Source organism: Sinocyclocheilus anshuiensis, unplaced genomic scaffold, assembly GCF_001515605.1.
Source record: "Sinocyclocheilus anshuiensis isolate Anshui unplaced genomic scaffold, SAMN03320099.WGS_v1.1 scaffold1248, whole genome shotgun sequence".
NCBI lineage: Eukaryota > Metazoa > Chordata > Actinopteri > Cypriniformes > Cyprinidae > Sinocyclocheilus > Sinocyclocheilus anshuiensis.
In genome coordinates this window covers 122,903-147,009 of record NW_015547691.1, presented here as the reverse complement: position 1 = coordinate 147,009, position 24,107 = coordinate 122,903, and the positions used below count along the sequence as shown (strand labels likewise).

Genomic DNA, 24,107 nt, shown 5'->3' with positions numbered 1-24,107 from the left:
ATAATAATAATAATAATAATAATAATAATAATAATAATAATAAAACAGCACCTGGGTAAAAATATTAAAAATAACCCCAAAAAATTTACCCAATAGAGAAAGATCTTTTTTTTTATGAGAAATTTGAAATGGAGAAGCTTTGTAGACAGATTAGACATTTACACATTTGAGAAAGATGTCTTTCAGGCCTAGTTGTCCAAGCTTTTTCATGAAGCCAGGTAAAATGACATGGTTCTTTCAGCAAATGTATTTTATAGGACGTTTTCCAAGAACCTGGGTTGTACACCTTTTTTTTTTTGTATTCTTTCTTTGGAAATCCAAATTGTAGTGTTTTGTTACAACCAGCTATTTCATACAAATATCAAAATTGTGCCTGATCCCACCGATGTAATCGGTGAAAATGGAGGTAGTTGCCTTGTTTGCAAACTGCCGTTTCATTGATTCTCTTAAGTACTGTACTTCCCCCAAACAACAGTTGAAACTGCATGTTCCATGTAATGAAAATTCATAACTTTTTTTTTGTTTTACTATTTAAGCATCCAAGCTATCACATAATTCCCAAAATGTATCTGTGCTGCTGTGTTCTGCCAACCCTTCATATTCTGATGACTGACTTTGCTTCCAGTTTTGTCCTGAAATAAAGGGTTGTTTCAAAAATAGCTTACGGCAGTAGCTTCCACTTGACGGAGTGAACACTTATCATTCCCTCAGATGAACCTGTCCATTTCTCTTCTCTCTGTAGAAGTGGTCCCTCGTTAAACTCTTGCAGACGGTTCCATATTTATGATGCGAAGAAGTCTCCGATATTTCGATATTTGATACAGGTTAGCTACATCAGGGTAAAATAGATAGCTCTGCGGGTTTAAAATAGATAGCTTACCAAGCTATCAGTTCATGCTGGTGTTAATCTTTCTTTGTACATGATGATAGCATTAGCCTTTGACACTGCAGACATGGCCAAGACAGGCTGAGCAGATGGTAGATATGTGTTGTTCTTTTTTAAGTTACATATTAGCTGGTGACATAGGTCTCGTCTGAACCAAATATAGAGTGATAGGTAAAAGTGAATAACCTACGTCTTAACTGTATATATATATATATATATATATATATATATATAAAGATCTGTAATGGCCTTATAGTGTTGAAGCGATAGATTAAAATGAGAATTTAAAACTTAACCCTTATAGGCATGTGTCTAATCCCTGCTGGAAATATGGTCTGAGATGGTTGGTCTTCCAGGTTGGTCTGTTGACTAGTTTTAAATTATACATTTTATCCTGGTAAGATTGGGAGACTAGCTTCCTGCCAGTGGAACACCAGCTTGGTCAAACTTAAACCAGCTAAGTTCAATAAACTATCTTTGGATTATTTATTTTTAACAGGTACACTAACGTTCAAAATGTTGTCTACTAAGATTTTTTGTTTCCACAAAAATATTAAAAAGCACAACTGTTTTCAAAAGTATTAATGCGTAATGTTTTTTGAGCACCAAATCAGCATACTACAATGATTTCTAAACGATCATGTGGCACTGAAGACTGCAGTAATGGGTGCTGAAATCCATCTTTGCCATTGCAGGAATAAATTACACTTTAAATTACACACATAAATCTAACCCTCCACATACTAGGTATCCATCTAAAGCAGCAAATTTAACTTATGTGCAACATTGGAATATCACATAAAACATTTGAAAATAAAGCACCATTTCCATCTAGCAAGATGAAGAAAACAAAATTGTAACTTCCTGATAAACTGGTGCCAAATATCACTAAGATAAAGGTAATTTGCTGCAGTAGGAGAAGCCACAGTTGGTCTTTTCTTCATATATAATAAATTACTTGCGCCTCAGCGTGCCCAGACAAAATGCAATAAACGCAGTCATGTTATCTTGCTTGGGAACGCAGTCGTATACCGAACCACTTTAATGAGCATTTCAGAATGACCATGCAATGAGATCAGTCCACTGGTTAGGCCAGTTATGGCGTCCCATTGTGCAAAATCACTTGCCTTTTTTGATGTGCATCAAGAATTTTTTTTTTGGTACATTTTGTATTTTTTTTAATCATATGTGCATGTTTTCTCATCTAAAAAAAAAGTGTCTCATTTGAGCGCATACGTTTTTAAACATGCATTTTTAGAATTTATGTGTGTTTTATGCAGTACGCACTAGTATTCCCTTCCAAACATAGCTGACAAATTTGTATATGAGTATTGGTTTTATGGCCAGACACAAGAAAAGGGCACTGATTGTTCTGTGTGGTACTACCTACAGTGAGTTGGGTGGCTTTGTGATTATATGCGACCTGTCGTTCACCTCCCACAGTGGAACTTCTTCATTCATGTTTAGTGGCCTTATTATGCTTCACATTAGCAACCAAATGGAGTCATTGTCCAAAATGCAATAAGGAGACGGATTATTTTTCCCCAAAGAGCCGTATCTGTCATGGCAGATGTCTTACTTCCAGATCAGCTTGGATGGTAAGAGGGCAGGAGAAAATGAAGACAGTTGTTAGCTCCTGAAATTGAAATTTGGGATCCATTATTCAGCTGTCAACACATGAGAGCATGGATCCATTGATAATGCCACAAACAGCCCTCTCTGCTTGACTGTCTGTTTGAAAGGCAATGGAAAGAGTGCGGTGCAGTAAAAATGGGCATGCTGTGTTTGTTTCCATTTGTTATTCTGTACCATATATGCACAGTTAGAACGCTGTCAAAAGTATTCACAGATGCATGCACATATGTCTGCTGTGCTTAAGAGGTCTATTGCCCTCTGATCTTCACACTGTTATGCTTCCGGGGTTCTGAGGTTCCTAGAGGAAAACTCAGTGATGTGGTGGATATGGTGCTGTGTACTGCATGGAGAATTTGTAAGAGTCATAAATATGAATGTTAATAGGGGAGACTCGGGGCTAGATGTCTCACAGGGAAGTTGCCGCATGTGCTATAAGTCAGGAACTAAATGTAAATACACAAATGTATGTTGTCTATAGCAATGGTGTTGTTCAGTTTTTAAATAGTTTAAAATAATTTAGTCTTGTGATAGCAAACCTGAATTGTCAGCAGCCATTACTCCAATCTAATATACTGATTTGGTGCTCAAGAAACATTATAATCAATGCTGAAAACAGATTTGGTGCTTTATATTTTTCTAGAAACCGTGATACATTACCATTTAAATGTTTGTGGTAAGTGAGACTGAAATAATAAGAAGAAGAGTACCGAATTTAGGATATTGGAATGATATTCTCAGGGCCATTTTTAGCAAAAGGTTGAAAACTATATTGTCAGGGCAAGGGTATTTTTCAGGAATTTTAGGTATGGGCAAGTGTTGATATATGCATACATTTTAATGGATTAACTATTTTATTTTTATTTTTTTATTTTATTTTATATCCAAATCTATAGTTTATTTATTTACTTGTAATTGTTTTGCTGCTTACATTTGGCTTTAAAGCATGCAATTGGCAGTTAATGGCAGATTCCATTGTGACAACTTGCCCCATATAGTGTAACGACATGCCAGCTTGTCAGCTTCTGTTCATCATCATACTTTTTTTCCTTCACAATAATAGTGGACTTGTTGAAAAGCTTTTTGTAGTCATGACTTTAAGGTATGTGCATAGAGAAATTGACTTTCAAAAATAAACCTACCCTGGGAAATATTCACTGGAGTACAAAATTTGACAGCTAGCTCTTCCCTTTTTCAGGGCTTGACAATATCAGACACATAGCCCTATGATTGTGTTTTGCTTTTAGAGGACATCATATTTAATAAATGTGTCTCCTGTGAACAACTCTTTTTGATAAAAGACTAAAGGGAGCAAATGGATTACTGTTTGTCCTGTTATCAAAATATACATACTTTTATGAGGTTTGTACATGTAGGTGTAACACAATAGCACATTTAAAGGTGAATTGTTTAATATTTTAAATATTTTTTTTTCTTCTGCAGTTTATGCTCCCCAAGCCATCTGATTTAATATGTGCATATTTAATAATTGAGATGAATGATTATTGTAGGTAAACAGGTTTGTCTAAAGGGCAAAATTCACCAAATAATAGATCTACATTTAGTCAGAGAGGAAGAGTGGGATTTGAATGTGAATCCCAGTTGTGTGCATGCCACGTTCAATGATTATTACACAATGACATTTTGTTGTCAGTAGTGTAAAATGTACATTAATTCACACAATGGTAATGCTAAGAGAAAAACACAATCTTTATCAGCTCTGAATGTCTACCATGTTACATTATCTCATTATCAACAAACAAATTATAGAGCGAAGGCACACTCAAATGGAGTGTTTTTTTTTTATTGTGTGTGAATGAGCCGCACACTTTAGCAACAATAAACACCAAATTGTAGGTTAGCGTAGCGTAGACACAACATAAGCTGTTAAGGTTAATTAGCCTGTCGTCGAGCAGAGAAGCAATCAGATTTTTTAACCTCTGCATCCTGCTGTGAAAATTAATTTGGCCGCAGTATGAAATAAACCCATTGTCACCCTCCCCTTTGGCTGTGCTCTGCTTTCCTTTTGAGGGCTTTCATCACTTCCCACTAAAATGGCGCTGTGTCGTCTGCACAGGATGTTTGTGTGTAAATGCGAAAATGATTAGCAGCCGTGGATGTGACTACACTGATAGAAGAAGAGAGGGAGGGTGAATATATATATAGAGAGAGCTTTTAATAAATCTGACCTTTTCTGTTGTGCACTTGTTATGAAAGATGCTGGCACAGGGAATAAATGAAAGCAAGGGGCAAGAAGACCATTTGCATGGCAACGCTGAGATAGAACGCCAGTGTGCTAAAGATGAGATGTCTGAGGGGATGAGGATTTGCTGTTGGAGTGAATGGTGGTTGAGAGTAAAATATGATGGGTCAAGTTTCTGGATATGGATTTATATAAGGCGATGTGTGTGAATTATTGCCCAAATGACCTGAGAGAATCAAATGGAAGTGCTGGGGAGAGAACCTATTCTGTTTTACCTCTCTCTCACACGAGCAAGCAATCTTCATTAGAATAATAAAAGTTGCACTGTTTAAAAGATTAAAAGCTGCACTATTTAGTATTTATTATTTAGACACTGCTACTACTTTGGACTGGTTGCTATATTAGCTATGATGTGAAAGTAAACATTTTAACTTAAGATAAAACTTACAGAATTATCTCTGTCAATAATACTATAACAACTTTGAAAGACTTAATGTATATTGTGTTGTATTTAAAAAAAAATCTATAATAATAATAAAAAACAAGTAATAAAAGTAATAAAATCCACAGTAATAACAATAATTCTGCAGTCAGTAAAGGGGCTCAGAAAACTGAAGTTGTTTGCAGATGTATGTGTATGTGTTTTGAGCTTTATATATAAGTGTAGTAAGTTCTTGAATATATCTTCTCTTATACAATTTTCAGTTTTGTGTGAAGTATTGCTGTACAATTCTAAGTAATAGCCTATAGTTTTTGTGTAGCTTTTTAATAAATGAGACATAGAAGTACTGCAAAAAAGCTTCCAAGCAGATCCAACTAGTTCAAAGCTGTCTTCATAGAGCGCATGGATTCATGCAATTATGTGAAACTTATTTCTAACTGTGAAATTCTGCCAAAGACTTTTGAGCTGTGGAGAATGAAAAGGTATTCACTGCACTAAGACGTTCACCCCAAAAGCTACTTACAGTAGTTTGCTCATACTTCACAAAGAATTACCCATTATCTCCAGAGCTTCTGAGCATAGATTACCTCAGGTAACACCAAGCTTCCTCCAGCTTTCATGTCTCTGGTGGAAACAGTGCACTGAATTGTTCTGACAATAATCTCTGGTGGAATGGAGGCTAGCTAGTACATGTAGACCAAAAGCAATCCATTAGCCCCTCTGTCAACCCTAGAGCTTTTCTAGTCATAACACATCCAAAAACCTTAATATTTGTGTGATTGAAGTCAAAAACTTAATGCAACATAGTTATAGTGTAGACACCTTTACTTTTTTTTTCTTAAATTTTGACACCAAAATGTGTATGTCTGCTACACTACTCTAATTTTCTCTTAATTTTATGAAGAATGATGCCATTAAATAAACTGTTATGTTTCAAACACAGCTCAATTCACAATCCCTCTGTGACTCAAATGAAAGTTTTCTTCTTTACTCTACTGAAGGAGACCATTCTCTAATAACCTTCTCTCCAATGCCATACTGTTCTTGTTCCATTTGTCAACAAATGTGTTTTGCGAAAAAGAGTAGTGACTTTTAAAAGAGCACAGAAGTGTTGAGTTAAAAACATTATTGGCAGAGCGTAAAGGCAGCATGGCATTTATTGTATAATGAAATGATTTTCATAAACCTGCAATGATGTACAAGAAGAAGCCTGAACTTTAAGTAGACCAAGACATTGTGTGAAAAGAATGATTACGTCATAAACTTGGCGTGCTTGTACATGTTGATTTCACAAGAAATGTATGTGTTTCTTCACTTGGGATTTCATTCTGCACAATTTTAGAGTGTTGTCGGAGAGCATCTGGGTAATTCGCATGATTATGTGGGGCAGTTGTGGCCTAATGGTTAGAGAGTCTGCATTGTAACCCAAAGGTCATGGGTTCGAGTCACTGTACCGGCAGGGATTGTAGGTGGGGGGAGTGTGTGTTCACTACTCACTGCTGTGTGTGTGTGTGTGCACTTGGATGGGTTAAATGCAGAGCACTAATTCTGAGTATGGGACACCATATTTGGCTACATGTCATGTCAATTTAAAAGATTTAAGCTAAAAACGCTGTAAAGTTTTATTCATACATGCATTGTCACATACATATACATATGCATATACCTTAAATGTCCTATGAAGAAGCCATATTTTTTGGCTTAACAATTTAACAAAAAAAAAAAAAACAGAAATGTACTTGAGAACAACTGTTAATTTATCAAACTGAAAACTCTGCATTTGACATATATAAGAAGAGGAAGAAAATGAAGAAACTCCATCATTGCATTTTTATTATATTTAAATGGTATGATAAAGTAGAAGATGGTTGTGTACTGTAAAAATAAATAAATAAATACATTTCTTAGACCATTGCACAAATATTATGCCAGTTGCGGAATCCATCTTGCAGTCAGACGTCATGAGGATTTCAGAGCAGCGCTGTCAAACTGACTTCCAGCTGTCATAATGGTTAGGCCATGTCCAATCAGGCATCTGCACTGGGGAGTTCTCCCCCGGATCTCCAATAAATGGCCCTCCATTTCATGGCAGCTCTACCTTCATCTTGCGCTTCAGCACTGTATGATTGCGAAGCCTAAGCTTTTACCTCGCCTTTGGATGTTTAGTCGTCTCTGTAGTTTGTCACATCCTGCTGTCTCATGGGCACCTTCTCCTTCACTTGATAAAAGACTTTTTGATGTGCTCTTACACGCTTTCATTTACTAAAGTTATGATTCTTTGGCCTTAATGTCTGCTGAACTGACAAAAAAAGAGAGTTATATGATTTTTCTGAATCCTTAGATCTCTTTTTGTTGATTTGCTTGAAGTTAGCAGCGACCAGGCTAGCTCATTTAAACGCTCCCTCCAACAAACGAGCCGAGATGTTTGGCTCATTTGATAAAGTGAAGCAAATTCCTTTCCACTCCGCCATTCCGTCCTTTTCTGTCTGATTTGGATGAAATGCAGATATGTGCAATGTTCTTGAGGGCTGTGTTCCTCAGCAACTGTTATATATGTGTTTGATGGCTGTGCCATTAGCAGGCTGCAAAGGGAATGAATAAAGATGAGGCTTGACAAGCAGTTATAAGAGAATTGTTAATGCAGGAAACTTACCTCAGAAATACAGGCCTGCTAAAGGGCAAGCTTCAACTGTATTCAGCCTAATCAGGTTTTAGCTGTCAAAAATGACAAATATCCCCTTGTCCCAAGAACACTTCTTATAACTTTGCACTGCTATGCAGTGTGAGTCCTGAATGAACATTGAAATTGAGTTGTATTCCGCATAGGGTATATTTAATCGAATCGAATATGGGGTGCCCATAAATTCCAACCAACATGACAGTAATGAAATGTTGCAAATGCCTATGGTTAAACATTCTTCCTCCTGTCTTTATTAAGATGGAATTTGTGTTCTTCTGCACTGTTTACCTATGCTGGACCAATATGTATTTTTTTGATTTTTGCTCTTTCATAAAATTGTAAAATCTGATTTCCTGAGAATGAAATGATGAGAATGAGTAATAGATAGTTGGGGAATATGCTCAGAGGGGAAGTAAAGAAAATATGTTCCAGAAAACATCACAATTTGTATTCTCTGCAAGATGTCTGTTTCAGCGTAAAATGACTATAGACTAGAAAATTAGGTGTATCACATTTTCAGTTTACTGGGAAATTTCCTACTAGTTTCTTTCCACATTTCAAAACGTTTGTACAATTTTAAATATTGCATTTCTCCAGACTTTAAAACCAGAAGTCATTGTTTGTTAATGTGCTAGTAGTCTTCAGGGTTTTTGTAATAGCTGAGAAACAAAATTGCCTGACATGTTATGGTAATTCTGCTATTTGCTTTCTAGCAAAACGCAGCCCTGGCATAAATATCTGGCATTACCAAAAGCTGATTGCATGTCTGTCAAATTGGCAATGAAATATCCATCCCCTGTATGCAACAATTTATTTATTTTGTTGCAGGCAATTTTGATTACATGGTTAGGGTAATCACAATATTACGCTTCATAAAAATCTTGCTGATTTTCTAAGATGAGTTGCAGTCTAGTTTCCAATGTCTGCCGGTACGAGACTCGAACTCGCAACCTTTGGGTTACGAGTCCAACTCTCTAACCATTAGGCCATGACTTCCCCCAAGTTTTCTACAAACACTCAGATCTGCATGCTTTCACCTTGGAGCTATATTGATATATGCAATAAACTTGAGGCTAGCAAGCAAGATGTGCTTGAAAACTCATAAGCTGTTGCTCATAATTTTGGAATCCTGAACTCTGTGTACTGGGGTTTATAGGAATTTACGGTATCGATGAGGCAATGATGATTTATTGTACGAGTGCTGCCAGCTGAGAGAATTATTATCCTTTAATTCTCGCCTGGAAATGAAAATCACCCCTTCTCCTTCTTGCAAGCACCTAAAACAGTTCCACCAACCCTGCCCTACCATTAGACTCAGTCTGGCAGAGCACTGATTAAAATTGATTTAAGTTTTGAGTATATTTGGAATTGATGATACAAATATCTACAGGAATTATGGGCTGTCGTTTGAGGGCAAGCGCAGTCATCCGTTCTCTCTGTGTCAGAGATATGGAGCCTACTGCGGAATTTACATACGGACATAACGTCAAACACTCTTGCTTCCGGCAACTATAAAACATATTTTGTACCTCAGTATCTTTTCAATGCTCTGACAGGAGTATGAGGATTGCAAAAAGAGCCTCTAATAGTCTAAGCTGGTTCATAATGAGGACTAAAATTTGCTCAAAAGGAGGACTATTTTTATCAGATAGCCCTTGCAGAGGCGATAAATAATTTGTTGTTTGTATGGCCGGAAAGGACTGACCATTGTTTTTTTTTGTTTTTTTTCTTGTTGTCTATCCAGGTCCCTGCTTGTGATTTACCATGGCCAAAGTGCTCTGCAGCCTCCTTCTCCTGGGAAGCGCAGTGATGATGACCACAGCCTGCCCTAAATATTGTGTTTGTCAGAACCTATCAGAGTCCTTGGGCACACTGTGCCCATCCAAAGGTCTGCTGTTCGTGCCCTCTGACATTGACAGAAGAACCGTTGAGTTACGCCTGGGAGGAAACTACATTATCAAAATTACCCAGCAGGACTTCACCAACATGACGGGCCTTGTGGACCTCACACTGTCACGAAACACCATCAGCTTCATCCAGCCCTTCTCCTTTGTGGATCTTGAAACCTTGCGTTCGCTGCACCTGGACAGTAACCGGTTGACAGAGCTGGGCCCAGATGTCCTGCGAGGCTTAGTGAACTTGCAACACCTCATCCTAAACAACAACCAACTGACTCGTATCTCCAAAGAAGCTTTCGATGACCTGCTGCTCACCTTAGAGGACCTAGACCTCTCCTACAACAACCTGCGAGGCATACCCTGGGAGGCCATTCGGAAAATGCTCAACCTACACCAGCTGAGTCTGGACCACAACCTCATCAGCCACATCGCTGAAGGCACTTTTATTGATCTTGAAAAGCTGGCCAGGCTGGATCTTACATCAAACCGTCTCCAGAAGCTTCCGCCAGATCCCATCTTTGCTCGGTCACAGATCAGCAGCGTTCTTAGTACACCGTTTGCCCCGGTCTTGTCTCTCAGCTTTGGCGGGAATCCTCTTCACTGTAACTGTGAGATTCTTTGGTTGCGCCGTTTAGAACGGGAGGACGATATGGAAACATGCGCCTCCCCTCCTAGTCTGAAAGGTCGCTACTTCTGGTATGTGCGAGAGGAAGAGTTTGTGTGTGAACCACCGTTAATTACCCAACATACCCATAAGCTTTTGGTCCTGGAGGGACAGACGGCCAGTTTACGCTGCAAGGCAGTGGGAGACCCTATGCCTCTCATACACTGGGTTGCTCCAGATGACCGACTAATTAGTAACTCATCCAGGGCTACAGTGTATGAAAATGGTACTTTAGACATTATGGTCACCACCTCTAAGGATTATGGGACATTTACTTGCATTGCTGCAAACGCAGCAGGAGAATCAACAGCCTCAATTGAGCTCTCCATCATCCAACTCCCCCACCTAAGCAATGGAACTAACCGCACATCTCAGCCAAAGTCCAGGCTGTCTGACATCACCAGCTCCACTAAAACCAGTAAAGGGGAGACCAAAGCCCAACCAGAACAGGTAGTGTCAGTGTCAGAGGTCACTGCAGTCTCTGCTCTGATCAAGTGGACAGTAAGCAAAGTGGCACCCAAAGTCAAAATGTACCAGCTCCAATACAACTGTTCAGAGGATGATGTCCTGATTTATAGGTAAGTATTCCATGTTTATTTTCCTTTAAACCACCCAACTACACACTAATTAGGCTTGTGCTTTCACCTCCACTTTATTTTCTCTCTTAATATTTCTGGAAATTATCATTAGATTTAAAGATAAATGATGTATTCTATAACTCAATTCAGTCTTGTAAGTTAACTGAATTCAGTTCATTTAAGCAGATAATGTTTAATAGGTTAACACTGAAGATAGTAACTATAGCGACATTTAAAAGGTGACTCACTTATGCTAAGAGTTATGTTAGACATTGTTTTTGTATCTTTTTTAATCGACCACTCACATACATATGTAGGCCTATCTCAAATGTGTTAATGGTGTTCTGTGAGTGTAATAGCTAAGACAATAATGGCACACTTACCCTTTACTGAATCAGTTACCTACAAATTATGTACAATGGTGGCCAAAATTATTAGAACACTACAATTTTCACCAGCTAAAAAATGGTTTTAAGTCAGTTATTTCTATGTTTTGCTGTAGTGTGTGAGTAGGAAATATCAGTTTACATTTCCAAACATTCATTTTGCCATTAATTGTAATAATCCAGTGAGATTTTTGTTTGCACAAGGAGTCTGACAACAGCCAGTGCTCCACACAGAGATCTGATCTCATCATTATCCAGTCTGCCTGGAATAACATGAAGAAACAGAACAAACGGAGACAGACTAAATCCAGAAGAACTGTGGCAACGTCTCCAATCTGCTTCAAGAAACCTACCTGCAAAGCTACCTGGAAAACTATGCGTGAGAGCACCTAGGGCAAAAGCTGCTTTAAATGCAAAGGATGGTCACACCAAATGTTGATTTAATTTAGTTAGTAGAAGTTAATTGGTAAAGAAAATCTATTTATGAAATTTATAATTCAATTTATAATTTATAATCTATGATGAAATTTTTTTTTGACATAATCCAGTGAGATTTTTGTTTGCACAAGGAGTCTGACAACAGCCAGTGCTCCACACAGAGATCTGATCTCATCATTATCCAGTCTGCCTGGAATAACATGAAGAAACAGAACCAACGGAGACAGACTAAATCCAGAAGAACTGTGGCAACGTCTCCAAGATGCTTCAAGAGACCTACCTGCAAAGCTACCATGAAAAACTATGCACAAGTGCATCTAGGGCAAAAGCTGCTTTAAATGCAAAGGATGGTCACACCAAATGTTGATTTAATTTAGTTAGTAGAAGTTAATTGGTAAAGAAAATCTATTTATGAAATTTATAATTCAATTTATAATTTATAATCTATGATGAAATTTTTTTTTGACAGCAGCCTCATTTTTCAGTATTTTTACACAAGGGCCTAAAACTTTTAACAGTACTGTAGTTTGCAGGTAGGTTTCTTGAAGCATCTTGGAGACGTTGCCACAGTTCTTCTGGATTTAGTCTGTCTCAGTTTGTTCTGTTTCTTCATGTCATTCCAGACAGACTGGATGATGATGAGATCAAATCTCTGTGTGGAGCACTGGCTGTTGTCAGACTCATTGTGCAAACAAAAATCTGACTGGATTATTACAATTAATGGCAAAATGAATGTTTGGAAATGTATACTGATATTTCCTACTGACACACTACAGCAAAAGAAACCATTTTTTAGCTGGTGAAAGTACTTGTGGTCTAATAATTTTGTCCACCACTGTATGTCTAAAACCCACCAACAGCACTTGATAATCCATATTCCTCCTTGCCTGTGGAGTATTTAGGCAAACACACAAATAAATAAGTAAATAAATAAATACAAATGTGCTAGTATTTTTTTTTTCTTCTAGAAAATATATCTATAAATATATTGCACTTTATTTTACAGTCCTGTTCTACACCTATGTACTTATTATAGCACTTACAATCACTGGGTAATAACTACTGTACTAACCCTGAACCAACCCCTAACTTAACCCATGTAGCTACCTTATACCCAGTACTTACCCAGTAATTACACTGTTAAGTACACATACTGTAACATAAAGTGTAATCAAAATATCTTTGCAATAGAAGCAAACCTTTGTATGATTGTATGCTTAAAAATATAAGCAATATGTATGTAGACTGTTTTTTAGACAATAAATAAATTAATGAATGAATAAATGAATGAATAAATAAATAAAATTTGTATTACAGTCAAAAGGCACACACATTTTTTTTATTTAAATAAACCTCTATTAGTTGTCGAAAGATTGGTTTCTCCATCTTTTAATCGAATGCAACATTTTCTCTGTGTGAAATAAAAAATGTGTAGAAATCCCTATTACCTCTAGGCTTTTTTTTCTTTGCATGATACAACCATCATGATCATCACCATTAGAAGCCTGAGGCAACAGGAGCTTTTATAATATGCTTTATTCTTTTGATTTTAATTTCAGCTCACTTCTCTTACTTCTTTCTTTATATCTACATTATCTACAGCAGTTTATAATCAAAGTGATGGGTTCCCCTTTCAAACTGCCTAAATATGAAAGGTTATGCATAAGCATTAGGCTATCTGGTTTCCCTGACTTGTGAAAAACATATAATCTACAAAGAATGAGTATGACGGTTCATTTTCTGGTGCCTCTCTATTACTTAAAGGGGTTATGAACTGCCTTAGACAAACAAGGGCGAAAGCAGATCGCGTTATAGACTGTGTGTTTCTCGCTGCCCACGCTACATCATAAAAAAAGAAAAGCGAGCGGGGATACACACAGTTTGTGCATGGTCTGCTTGGGAGCGGAGCACGCGGCGTCGGCTCTCGAGGGGGTCGACTGTCCGCATTGTGAGCAGTTGCCACTGCGTTTGCTTCGCTCCCGGGAGGCTCTCTTTGAGGAGGTAGCCTTCACCAGTGTTCCTCACGGTGCTGGCCCCGCTTCCGCCGAGGCGGAGCGGCACCAAGCCGACCTGCTAAAAGAGCTTGATGAAGGCGAGCAAGTCAAGGCAGATGACATTTTAGAATTGAGGAGAACTGCTGATTTAGCTCTCCGCGCCACCAAGGAGACCGCCCGTGCTATTGGGCGGTCCATGGCAGCTCTGGTGGCGGCGGAGAGGCATTTATGGTTGACCCTGTCCGATATGAAAGAGAAGGACAGGGTCTGCCTTATGGATGCCCTGCTTGCGCCTTCTGGTCTGTTCGGCGATGCTGTCAATTCTGTCATCGACAGATACCAGGAGGCTCATAAACAGGCGGCGGCATTCCAGCAGTTTCTCCCTCGCCGTTCCATAGCTCTGGGGGCTGCTGGGCGGGAGCAGCCCCAGCCGGGTACCAGGAATGAGACGCTGCGTCGCAAGGTCATACTTCCGGCATCCCTACTAGAGCTTGCTTCACTCCTAGAAGCTAACGCCGGCTGCACCTCACGTGCTTTTAAAGCTTCCTGGTCATGACGTCACCCGCCGCTGACGTCTCGCCCATCGTTCGACTGATTACACATATGATTCAGAGCTTGGTATCGCTGAAGGGGTTCCCCTAGCGTTTTCCGACGCAGCGTCTCGTTCCTCCGGGGAACCATGGTTACATACATAACCTGGGACGTTTTTTTACATGAAAAAAAAATAAAAAAATAAAATAATTTAGAAGCAATAGGGTATTCTCTGTCCTGTTTTAACCCCACTCTTCGGAACACTTTGTTTGAATAGGTATGGCGGATTGTAGACTTGGAAGTAAACGCCCACTGGTATGATTGGCTAGTGGTGGTGTGTGTTTGACAGCCTGCATCTTTCATAGATAGTGATCACAGTGATCAGTTACTCACACTTGTGTGGTTTGATCCAATATAGTAGTCACAGCATCGTCTTTTAGTTTCAATCTTTCTGAAAATCCTGCTTCGAATTGTGCCTTGTTTGTAAACAAATTTGCAGTAAAATTTAGTGAACAAAGGACCAATTTCCTACTGACATGGTCTGGATCTTCTTATAAATATAAATAAAGTTAATAAAATACAGTTTATCATTTGGTTTCTGTGTAGACCTGCATTTACCGCTCTTGTCATTTACCTACTGTACTATGTTCGTTATTCAGTGGGCGAGGCTAAACAGATGTTTAGCCACACGATTACAGTATGTCATAAAGTGGCACATTCCACAACCTGTTGTTTTGGCAGATTGAGTTCAATATAAGTTGTTGTTAGACTAACAAGAAAGTTTTGAGTTCTGAAACATCCAGAATGTTTTTTATAGCACAATCGCCTCTTATATATAAAAAAATCAAGGGACTTTTGATTTTGCAGTTCATGACCCCTTTAATGACTTCGTGCTAGTGAACTGCATGTGGTATTATCCATAGATCTATTTTCTTCCTCCTGTCTTGGAAGAGCAGTGTTAGCCTGGATGCTGGCAACAACAAAGAAAAAAAAATAAATCACAATGCTCGAGTGGAAAAAGGTTGGGCTCTCTCGTAAAGCTGTCACCACTGAATGTAGCGTCTTCTCCTGTGATGGGAAAGCAATTATGAATGAGTAATGGACTAGCTGGCATAGAGGCTTACCGTAGACAATGTGTCAGGCTGCACTGCTAGATGTGGTTTTAGTGTGGTAAAGGATGTCTCTAACACAAAACACGGGATCCCATGATGTGCTAGTTTTAGGAAAGGCATAAGATAAAGAACCATATCAACTCACTAGAACTTTTTTTTTTCGTTCACCCCAAAAATTAAAATGTTGTCTTATTTACTTGCCCTTTTACTTTTTCATTTCCTTTAACACAAAACTGAACGTCTTAATACTATGCTTGTCTTTCTTGTCCATGCACTTGCAATGACTGGGAATGCAAAAGCATAAAGTTGTCCATATGACTTATGCACTATATTCCAAGTCTTCTGAATCCTTACAATATCTTTGTGTAAGTTGTGAAATACATCAAAGCAGATGTTGTCAAGAACTGAAAATGTGCTGTAACTGGATCACATAAACTGAAAACTAGATCACTGAAAGCTAATTAATTGAAAAGATCCGACACAAAAGAATGATTTGTTCACTAATCTGCATGAAAAAGAAAATGGAAAACAGTCATTTACTTTCGTGTTGCAATGCAGAAAGTCATAGGGGTTAGTAAGTAGGTAAATGATGACAGAATTTTCATTTTTGGGTTCCTATTTTTATGTTTTATTTTGCATTGAACCCCAGTGACAAATATACACATATTAATCTTATTTTTACTCTTATTATTGCTTGTGGTTTAAAAAAAATAAAATGTGAAATATATAATTGTACATTTTTTATTCTATTTGCCCAGATTCTGAAAATAGCCTCAGACACTTCTATCACTCCTTTTCAACTACTTAACCTTCTCAGAGCAGGGTAGTTAGGTAAATGATTGCACTCTAATTAGTATTCTCAGTCTACATCCACAGCAAGGTATCTGCAAAGAATGTACCAGATAATGATGAGTTAATGCAGTTAGAAAAAAATATAATTTGTGATTACATGCCCTCTGTACTCAAGGTACTTTTTAGGAGGTCGAGTGCTGGAGTACTACATAAAATGAACTTAAGGAAATATATTTTTTTATTAAGCCAGATCTATCGTCTTAACCAATTCAGAAACCTAAAAGAAAAATTGTATTCATTTATCGTTTCCCCCTTTCCAAAACAATATTTACTTAATTACCATTCAAAAAAATGCTTTGCCAGTTTTAATGATTCAGTGTTGACAGGAATGTTGCATGTGCGTCAAGTACATTTTCAAATAGTGATATTTACGTAATCCCCACATTGCTTCCTGTCAGTCAAAAACAACTGCTTTTTATCTCTGGCTCCATTGACTGCACAATAGACCTCATTTCAAAATAATTTCATCTAAATGAACTTCCAAGGTTGATATGATCAGTGCTTTCCAAGTAATTAAGTTTTCACCATAATAAAAGGATTAATGATTGTTTTCTGCCAACGCACAGAGCATCATGTGCATCCACAATAAAGCAATGAGCAATCAGTATGTGCATTTTAATAACCACCTTCAGTATGATATACTGCTGGTTTCAATCTACTGCATCTACTTAATGATTTGTCTTCTGTTGAACTTTGAGAGTCAGTGTTAATGTCTGTGTCTTCTTGTTCACAGGATGATTCCGGTGATCAGCAAATCCTTCTTGGTCAACAACCTGATGCCAGGGATGCAGTATGACCTATGCGTGTTGGCCATCTGGGAAGACACCGCTACCACACTCACTGCGACGAACATAGTGGGTTGTGTGCAGTTTGAGACACGTGACGAGTATCCCCGCTGCCAGTCACTGCACAGTCAGTTTTTAGGAGGAACCATGATCTTGGTGATTGGTGGAGTGATCGTAGCCACTTTGTTGGTCTTTATCGTCATCCTTATGGTACGCTATAAAGTAAACAGTGGCTTGCAGGTTGCAAAGTTGGTGACGGTGAGCAATACCTACTCCCAGACCAATGGGAGACCACAGGCTACACAGCGACTAAACAACGGTGGCGCTCCTACACCGCAGGCTCCAAAGACTGTAGTGGTGATGCGAGATGAAGTGGTGGAGTTTAAGTGTGGCTCCTTGCAGAGTAGCATCTCGTCCTCTTCATCCTCCTCGGCTGACTCCCTTGGAAGTGAGAAAGTCGAGTCTTACAATCGACATGTGGATTCTAACACCTTGCCCAACAGGTGGAAGCAATCGTCAACTAAGGCACGACCAAACCTGGATAACCTGCTTGGGGCATTTGCTTCTCTGGACCTGAGGGTTCCCGCAAGAGATCCGGTAGGACCATTTTCTTCAGGGACCATGGCGATGGGCATGAGACCGCCCACTGACAAGGAACCTCTGCTAGGCCAGGGAGATTCCAAGCTTGGGAAGCTTGTAATGCTGCCATCAGAGAACAAGCCCAAGCGCAGCCACTCGTTCGACATGGGCGACTTTGGTGCTTCACAGTGCCTTAGTTACCCACGACGCATCAGCAACATTTGGACTAAGAGGAGTCTCTCGGTCAACGGTATGCTCCTGCAGTGCGACGAGAGTGAGGGGGAAGGGGATAAGGCACCGTTTGATAGCTCTGAGTGGGTTATGGAAAGTACAGTCTGACAGGGATATCGGATTAGCTCCGCCAAAAAAGAACAAAAAACAACCCATTCTCCGAACTCGTCTGGTGAAAAGGATATGAACTTGCTGCATCATATGACCTCAAGAAGGACTCAAATGGTTGTAATAAAAAGACACCTCAGCAGTGACCATGACTGTGTAATGCATGATTTTTCCATGTCAATATTGTCCTTCTTATCATTTGATCACAAAGAAGTTCAAAGTTTTGTGTCCGAGCTAGGCAAGGAGCCGAGGCCAGGGCTGGTCCTGTTTATTAAGAGTTGGACGAAGGATATCTCCAGTTGCCTTCAAATATTAAAGCAGATATGAATAAATACCCAAGAACAAGGGATATGGGGGTATCTCAGAAAAGCAGGGGGAATAAAAGAGAGAATTTATCCGACTGTGCACTGCAGTTTGCCAAGAGGATTTTCTTCAGCTAAGTGGATGTGCATCACATTGGACCAAACGTTCCCATGAGACAGGACTACATAATTTAGCAGGTGAAATGAAAAAAAAAAAAAGAAATGCAAATGTAATGAATTTTTGTAGGTTATTTTTCTTTTCTTTTGTTGTCGTTTTTACTTTTTTAAGTTAATTCTAGTGTTGTCGCCCTGCATTTTTCCTGAACAACTGAAGAATACAGTACAGCCTGTCATACATATTTTACACTGAGGAGAAATACAAATCTAAAGTACAGGAAGATTTCGTTGTCATAATCAAATCTGCAAACTTAATCTGCTAATTGTCTATGATGTTTCTTGACATTATGTGCCTCTTTTTCAGTTTATCAGTGCATCTGTCACATTTGTTTTTAGTTTCAGAGTTTGAAAGCTGATTGTCGTCTGATCAGATCACTGCAAATTTCCTTTAGTACTGATACAGCACAGTAAAAGTCAGTCTGTCCGAGGTACATATTATTTATACAAAGCGATATTTACTACATATTACATACCCAACCAATACGTTGCATACCCAACCAAGAAGAGACTCTGTTCGATGTCCCCTTTGTCTACCCTTTTTAAAAAGTAAAAAAAAAAAAGTTTAAAAATGGTATATACCAACATGATTTAGACATGGTACCTCTGTAATGCCACACCATTCTTTAAAGTACCATGCTATATGACTATGTGAATAATTGATTTAATTACATTTTGCAAGCATATTCCAAGGGTATGATTATACCCTTGGAATATGCTTTCAAAATAATGTTTGATTATGATTTCCTGGTTTTCCATGATGGTAATTGCCCCCTCAATGATCATTTTCTAATAGGGGTGGAACGGTTCACGGAAAAAAATCGAACTGTACGGAGATTCTGAAAATAGCCTCAGACACTTCTATCACTCCTTTTCAACTACTTAACCTTCTCAGAGCAGGGTAGTTAGGTAAATGATTGCACTCTAATTAGTATTCTCAGTCTACATCCACAGCAAGGTATCTGCAAAGAATGTACCAGATAATGATGAGTTAATGCAGTTAGAAAAAAATATAATTTGTGATTACATGCCCTCTGTACTCAAGGTACTTTTTAGGAGGTCGAGTGCTGGAGTACTACATAAAATGAACTTAAGGAAATATATTTTTTTATTAAGCCAGATCTATCGTCTTAACCAATTCAGAAACCTAAAAGAAAAATTGTATTCATTTATCGTTTCCCCCTTTCCAAAACAATATTTACTTAATTACCATTCAAAAAAATGCTTTGCCTGTTTTAATGATTCAGTGTTGACAGGAATGTTGCATGTGCGTCAAGTACATTTTCAAATAGTGATATTTACGTAATCCCCACATTGCTTCCTGTCAGTCAAAAACAACTGCTTTTTATCTCTGGCTCCATTGACTGCACAATAGACCTCATTTCAAAATAATTTCATCTAAATGAACTTCCAAGGTTGATATGATCAGTGCTTTCCAAGTAATTAAGTTTTCACCATAATAAAAGGATTAATGATTGTTTTCTGCCAAAGCACAGAGCATCATGTGTATCCACAATAAAGCAATGAACAATCAGTATGTGCATTTTAATAACCACCTTCAGTATGATATACTGCTGGTTTCAATCTACTGCATCTACTTAATGATTTGTCTTCTGTTGAACTTTGAGAGTCAGTGTTAATGTCTGTGTCTTCTTGTTCACAGGATGATTCCGGTGATCAGCAAATCCTTCTTGGTCAACAACCTGATGCCAGGGATGCAGTATGACCTATGCGTGTTGGCCATCTGGGAAGACACCGCTACCACACTCACTGCGACGAACATAGTGGGTTGTGTGCAGTTTGAGACACGTGACGAGTATCCCCGCTGCCAGTCACTGCACAGTCAGTTTTTAGGAGGAACCATGATCTTGGTGATTGGTGGAGTGATCGTAGCCACTTTGTTGGTCTTTATCGTCATCCTTATGGTACGCTATAAAGTAAACAGTGGCTTGCAGGTTGCAAAGTTGGTGACGGTGAGCAATACCTACTCCCAGACCAATGGGAGACCACAGGCTACACAGCGACTAAACAACGGTGGCGCTCCTACACCGCAGGCTCCAAAGACTGTAGTGGTGATGCGAGATGAAGTGGTGGAGTTTAAGTGTGGCTCCTTGCAGAGTAGCATCTCGTCCTCTTCATCCTCCTCGGCTGACTCCCTTGGAAGTGAGAAAGTCGAGTCTTACAATCGACATGTGGATTCTAACACCTTGCCCAACAGGTGGAAGCAATCGTCAACTAAGGCACGACCAAACCTGGATAACCTGCTTGGGGCATTTGCTTCTCTGGACCTGAGGGTTCCCGCAAGAGATCCGGTAGGACCATTTTCTTCAGGGACCATGGCGATGGGCATGAGACCGCCCACTGACAAGGAACCTCTGCTAGGCCAGGGAGATTCCAAGCTTGGGAAGCTTGTAATGCTGCCATCAGAGAACAAGCCCAAGCGCAGCCACTCGTTCGACATGGGCGACTTTGGTGCTTCACAGTGCCTTAGTTACCCACGACGCATCAGCAACATTTGGACTAAGAGGAGTCTCTCGGTCAACGGTATGCTCCTGCAGTGCGACGAGAGTGAGGGGGAAGGGGATAAGGCACCGTTTGATAGCTCTGAGTGGGTTATGGAAAGTACAGTCTGACAGGGATATCGGATTAGCTCCGCCAAAAAAGAACAAAAAACAACCCATTCTCCGAACTCGTCTGGTGAAAAGGATATGAACTTGCTGCATCATATGACCTCAAGAAGGACTCAAATGGTTGTAATAAAAAGACACCTCAGCAGTGACCATGACTGTGTAATGCATGATTTTTCCATGTCAATATTGTCCTTCTTATCATTTGATCACAAAGAAGTTCAAAGTTTTGTGTCCGAGCTAGGCAAGGAGCCGAGGCCAGGGCTGGTCCTGTTTATTAAGAGTTGGACGAAGGATATCTCCAGTTGCCTTCAAATATTAAAGCAGATATGAATAAATACCCAAGAACAAGGGATATGGGGGTATCTCAGAAAAGCAGGGGGAATAAAAGAGAGAATTTATCCGACTGTGCACTGCAGTTTGCCAAGAGGATTTTCTTCAGCTAAGTGGATGTGCATCACATTGGACCAAACGTTCCCATGAGACAGGACTACATAATTTAGCAGGTGAAATGAAAAAAAAAAAAAGAAATGCAAATGTAATGAATTTTTGTAGGTTATTTTTCTTTTCTTTTGTTGTCGTTTTTACTTTTTTAAGTTAATTCTAGTGTTGTCGCCCTGCATTTTTCCTGAACAACTGAAGAATACAGTACAGCCTGTCATACATATTTTACACTGAGGAGAAATACAAATCTAAAGTACAGGAAGATTTCGTTGTCATAATCAAATCTGCAAACTTAATCTGCTAATTGTCTATGATGTTTCTTGACATTATGTGCCTCTTTTTCAGTTTATCAGTGCATCTGTCACATTTGTTTTTAGTTTCAGAGTTTGAAAGCTGATTGTCGTTTGATCAGATCACTGCAAATTTCCTTTAGTACTGATACAGCACAGTAAAAGTCAGTCTGTCCGAGGTACATATTATTTATACAAAGCGATATTTACTACATATTACATACCCAACCAATACGTTGCATACCCAACCAAGAAGAGACTCTGTTCGATGTCCCCTTTGTCTACCCTTTTTAAAAAGTAAAAAAAAAAAAGTTTAAAAATGGTATATACCAACATGATTTAGACATGGTACCTCTGTAATGCCACACCATTCTTTAAAGTACCATGCTATATGACTATGTGAATAATTGATTTAATTACATTTTGCAAGCATATTCCAAGGGTATGATTATACCTGCTTTCAAAGCTTTCAAAATAATGTTTGATTATGATTTCCTGGTTTTCCATGATGGTAATTGCCCCCTCTTTCTAATAGTTCTAATAGGGGTGGAACGGTTCACGGAAAAAAATCGAACTGTACGGTTCTCCACACACGGTTCGGCACGCGCTAGGACCGTGGTTCAACTTAAATCTGACAACGCATCTGTAGTATGGTTTGCTATAAATAACATGTAAAACAAACAGGGTTCGGCTAATGTATGTTTCTGTTGATGGATGCTCATTCTGGCTTCCCAATACATTACAACAATAGCGATGAAAAAAAAAAAAAACGTGGACAAACCATTCACTCTTGTTCAATGTGAATGCCGCATTCTGGAATATGAGCATTTATTCCGTCATCATCCGGGTGCTGATAGTGCGTGCGCACAGGTGTGACCTGAACAGCACACGTTGATTTCTGTTTAAACTAAACTCATTTAAGTCTTGCCAGTTTAAACGTTTAAGGGGAGACACTGCAGGCAAAAACACAGTTTTTTTAAGGCACCTGTCAAATTTGAGATTTTGGGCTTTTTGAAAAAAGTGTTTTTTTTTCAGACTAGTGGAAAGAAAACATCCAAAAGGCACTTTTAAGTGTTTCTTTTATAGCACTTTATCTATTTGTGTCAATAGATTTCAATTACAATGCATATTTTTAAAGGCTGTTTTCTCAAAATGAGTTTTTGTCTCCTACACTGAGCTATAAATCTCCACTTCAGTAGCATTTACACACACCAAACTTTACATTTTTATTCCTGTCTATATCCTGAAGGTTTTTACAGAGGGATTTGTTCATATATAATTTGCTCGATTATATGCAACATTTTATTCCCCCAAAATTGTGAAAATATAGTGTTTTCTGTCCGTTCTAAGCATTTTCTGAATTATGGAATGACAAAAATGAGATACCCTAAATTCCCTCTGTAAAAACTTTTGACTCTAATATCTCAAAAAAAGTAAACAAGAATTTTGAAACTGACATAATCCGGTGTTTAGGATTTTGTACTAGAAATGTATGCAAATTAACGCATATTTCATTAAATAATGACTCGTTTGCATATTTAAACCTAACATTTTAGAAAACTTGTAATACGATTTTTTTTTTGCAATTATAAGTGTAATCAATCAGCTGGGTAAGTAAGGCGGTTATTTTTTTTACCCTATTTACCTGCAGTGTCTCGCTTTAAGAGCCAGAGGTCGCGAGAAGACTTGTACGTGCGCTCATCTGAAGCGCGCAAAGCCGTGCCTCAGAACGCGCGCAAATACTAAGCTCTCTCTTAAGTATTGTGTTTGAATTAGGGTGACCATATGTGCCATTTTTCCTGGACGCGTCCTTGCCAGGATTTGTTTTGGCTTTGTTTTCCTGTTTTCATGCTTGCTGAAGGTAATGATCGAAAAGTAGTTTGACCAATAACATGCAGGCATTGTACATAATGGACCAATCATGGTGTGTGTGAGAAGGTGGGATCTACGGTCAAAGCGATGCAATTACGCGTACATAGGATGTGTGTTCGACTTAAAAGCAGCGCGGTTCAGATCGATCAGTGTTTGACATCAAAATACCTCGAGAGCATTTTGAAAGCATAAGGAACCGTCTGTATGGTATTTTGATGTCATACACCGATGTACACACGCAAACAAAGACAAAACCTAGATATTTTAGGCAATATAGAAATCCTGGCCAGGACGCGTCCGGGAAAAATGGCACGTATGGTCACCCTAGTGAACGATTTGGTCACCCTAGCGAACAATTTCTTCGATTTCATAATCACGCAATAAAATCGTCTGTGATTT

At 38.7% G+C, this 24,107-nt stretch overlaps 2 protein-coding genes across 2 annotated transcripts in view; both read left to right on the top strand.

The window, feature by feature from the left end:
- Positions 1 to 19,279, top strand: part of LOC107703608 (leucine-rich repeat and fibronectin type-III domain-containing protein 2-like) — a 45,127-nt gene extending 25,848 nt beyond the window's left edge. Inside the window, exons 2-3 of the mRNA XM_016506302.1 lie at positions 9,588 to 10,983; positions 17,030 to 19,279. Of these exons, the coding sequence (XP_016361788.1) occupies positions 9,608 to 10,983; positions 17,030 to 17,999 (2,346 nt within the window). The 5' untranslated portion in view covers positions 9,588 to 9,607 and the 3' untranslated portion in view covers positions 18,000 to 19,279. The remainder of the gene's footprint in view (positions 1 to 9,587; positions 10,984 to 17,029) is intronic.
- A 698-nt stretch (positions 19,280 to 19,977) lies between these two features.
- On the top strand, positions 19,978 to 21,923 carry LOC107703606 (leucine-rich repeat and fibronectin type-III domain-containing protein 2-like). The gene is made up of 2 exons (XM_016506299.1): positions 19,978 to 20,009; positions 20,139 to 21,923. Exons 1-2 carry the CDS (start codon positions 19,978 to 19,980, stop codon positions 21,106 to 21,108), a joined length of 1,002 nt encoding a protein of 333 aa, XP_016361785.1. The 3' UTR covers positions 21,109 to 21,923.
- Positions 21,924 to 24,107: the final 2,184 nt, after the last annotated feature.